Consider the following 1,442-nt stretch of genomic DNA (forward strand, 5'->3'; position numbering starts at 1 on the left):
AAGCTCACGGAGCTCACAGGGGCGAGCCAGGCTCTCCTGGGGCTTTCCCGGCTGTTCCAGTGCTCCTGGGAACTCAAAGGCAGGTGGAGGGAGCGGGTGAGCGAGCACGGTGCCAGCAGCACACCCAGCATCTCTCCCCTCTTTCTCTCCCCACCTTCCCCCCTGTCCCATCACAGGCCGTCCTCCTGCCGAGGAAGTGGACGTGATGCTGCAGCGCTGCGAGGGGGGGGTAGATGCTGCCCTCCAGTACACCAAAAACATCTCCAAGTACATGAAGGACCTCATTGGATACCTGGAGAAAAGGACCACGCTGGGTGAGACGGGGAGGATGGCGGGTGGGTCCTCTCCGGAGCGGGGCTGAAATCCTCACGGCAGCATCAGAACAGGTCAAGGTCCTCACATGCACGAGGCTGAGGGTGTCGGACATGGCAAGGGCAGCGGTGAACTGAATTCCTGAAGTTCTTGATTTATTTTTCAAAAGGAACCCAAGCAGCAGGGAAATCCTGGTGTCTCGTATGTCTTTTCACTTCCAACCTTTTTCTTCCAGAGATGGAGTTTGCCAAAGGGCTTCAGAAGATGGCAAACAGCTGCAAGCAAACCATCAGTCAGGAGGTAAGTCCACACGTCCCTAAAGCCACCCGGGTCCAGGCTGCCGGGCTGTATCCCGAGCAAGCAGCCCTGGAGAGCTCGGTTTGCACACCCCAGCTTCAGCGCCCGGGAGAAGAAGTGTGCAACTCTCCAAAGTTCTCTGCTTGGCAAAATTCGCGTGTCCAAACCAAAGCAAAGGATAATGCCGAGACTTTGCAAAAGCTCCTCCATGGGCAGCCGGTATTTCTGCCCTGGCACTGCCGGGTGTGCCGGCAGGGAGAGCCCGGGCTGGCTCACAGACCAGACGTGCCCTGTGCCCTGCTCTCCAGCCCAGGGCAGGCAACACCACGGGGCCCTTCCAGCCCCCTCCGCTCTCCCTCTGAGCCGTCTCTTGGCCTCCTGTGACCGCGATCGCTCGGGCCGGGACGGGGCTTTTCCCAGTAGCAGGCAGCCAAGCCGAGCCTCCGGCTCTTCTTCCCTGAACGCAGCACGGGAGGACACGTCTCCTTCGGTTCACGCTGCCGTGCTGGGGCTCAGGTGCGTTTTCTCCTTTCTCAGACCAACATGCCTTTCCTGTCCATCTACCTGCTGGCCCTGGAGCAGGACATGGAGCACGGGACGTCGGTTCTGCAGGCTGCCAGCACCCTGCAGCACCAAACCTTCCTGCAGGTGAGAGCAGCAGGCGGTGCAGGCTCTCCCGTGCCTGCACAGGGATGCTCGGGCACACGACGAGTCCTGAGCTGGGGGACTTGGTGGAGGTGGTCTCTGAGGTCTATGTCCCAGGAAAGGCCATCTCAGAAGGGTCTTCCCCGGCGGCTGGGCCGCGAGGGAGGCTGGTGGTCTTCTTAATCCTT

At 60.6% G+C, this 1,442-nt stretch overlaps 1 protein-coding gene across 1 annotated transcript in view; it reads left to right on the forward strand.

Annotated features, from left to right (window-relative positions):
- HMHA1 (histocompatibility (minor) HA-1) overlaps positions 1–1,442 on the forward strand; it is a gene marked incomplete at its 5' end in the record, with an annotated part of 12,567 nt that overhangs the window by 894 nt on the left and 10,231 nt on the right. The window contains 3 exon segments of the mRNA XM_009709944.1: positions 177–314; positions 548–612; positions 1,147–1,257. Of these exon segments, the coding sequence (XP_009708246.1) occupies positions 177–314; positions 548–612; positions 1,147–1,257 (314 nt within the window).

Source organism: Cariama cristata, unplaced genomic scaffold (assembly GCF_000690535.1).
Source record: "Cariama cristata isolate BGI_N322 unplaced genomic scaffold, ASM69053v1 scaffold24011, whole genome shotgun sequence".
Taxonomy (NCBI): Eukaryota; Metazoa; Chordata; class Aves; order Cariamiformes; family Cariamidae; genus Cariama; species Cariama cristata.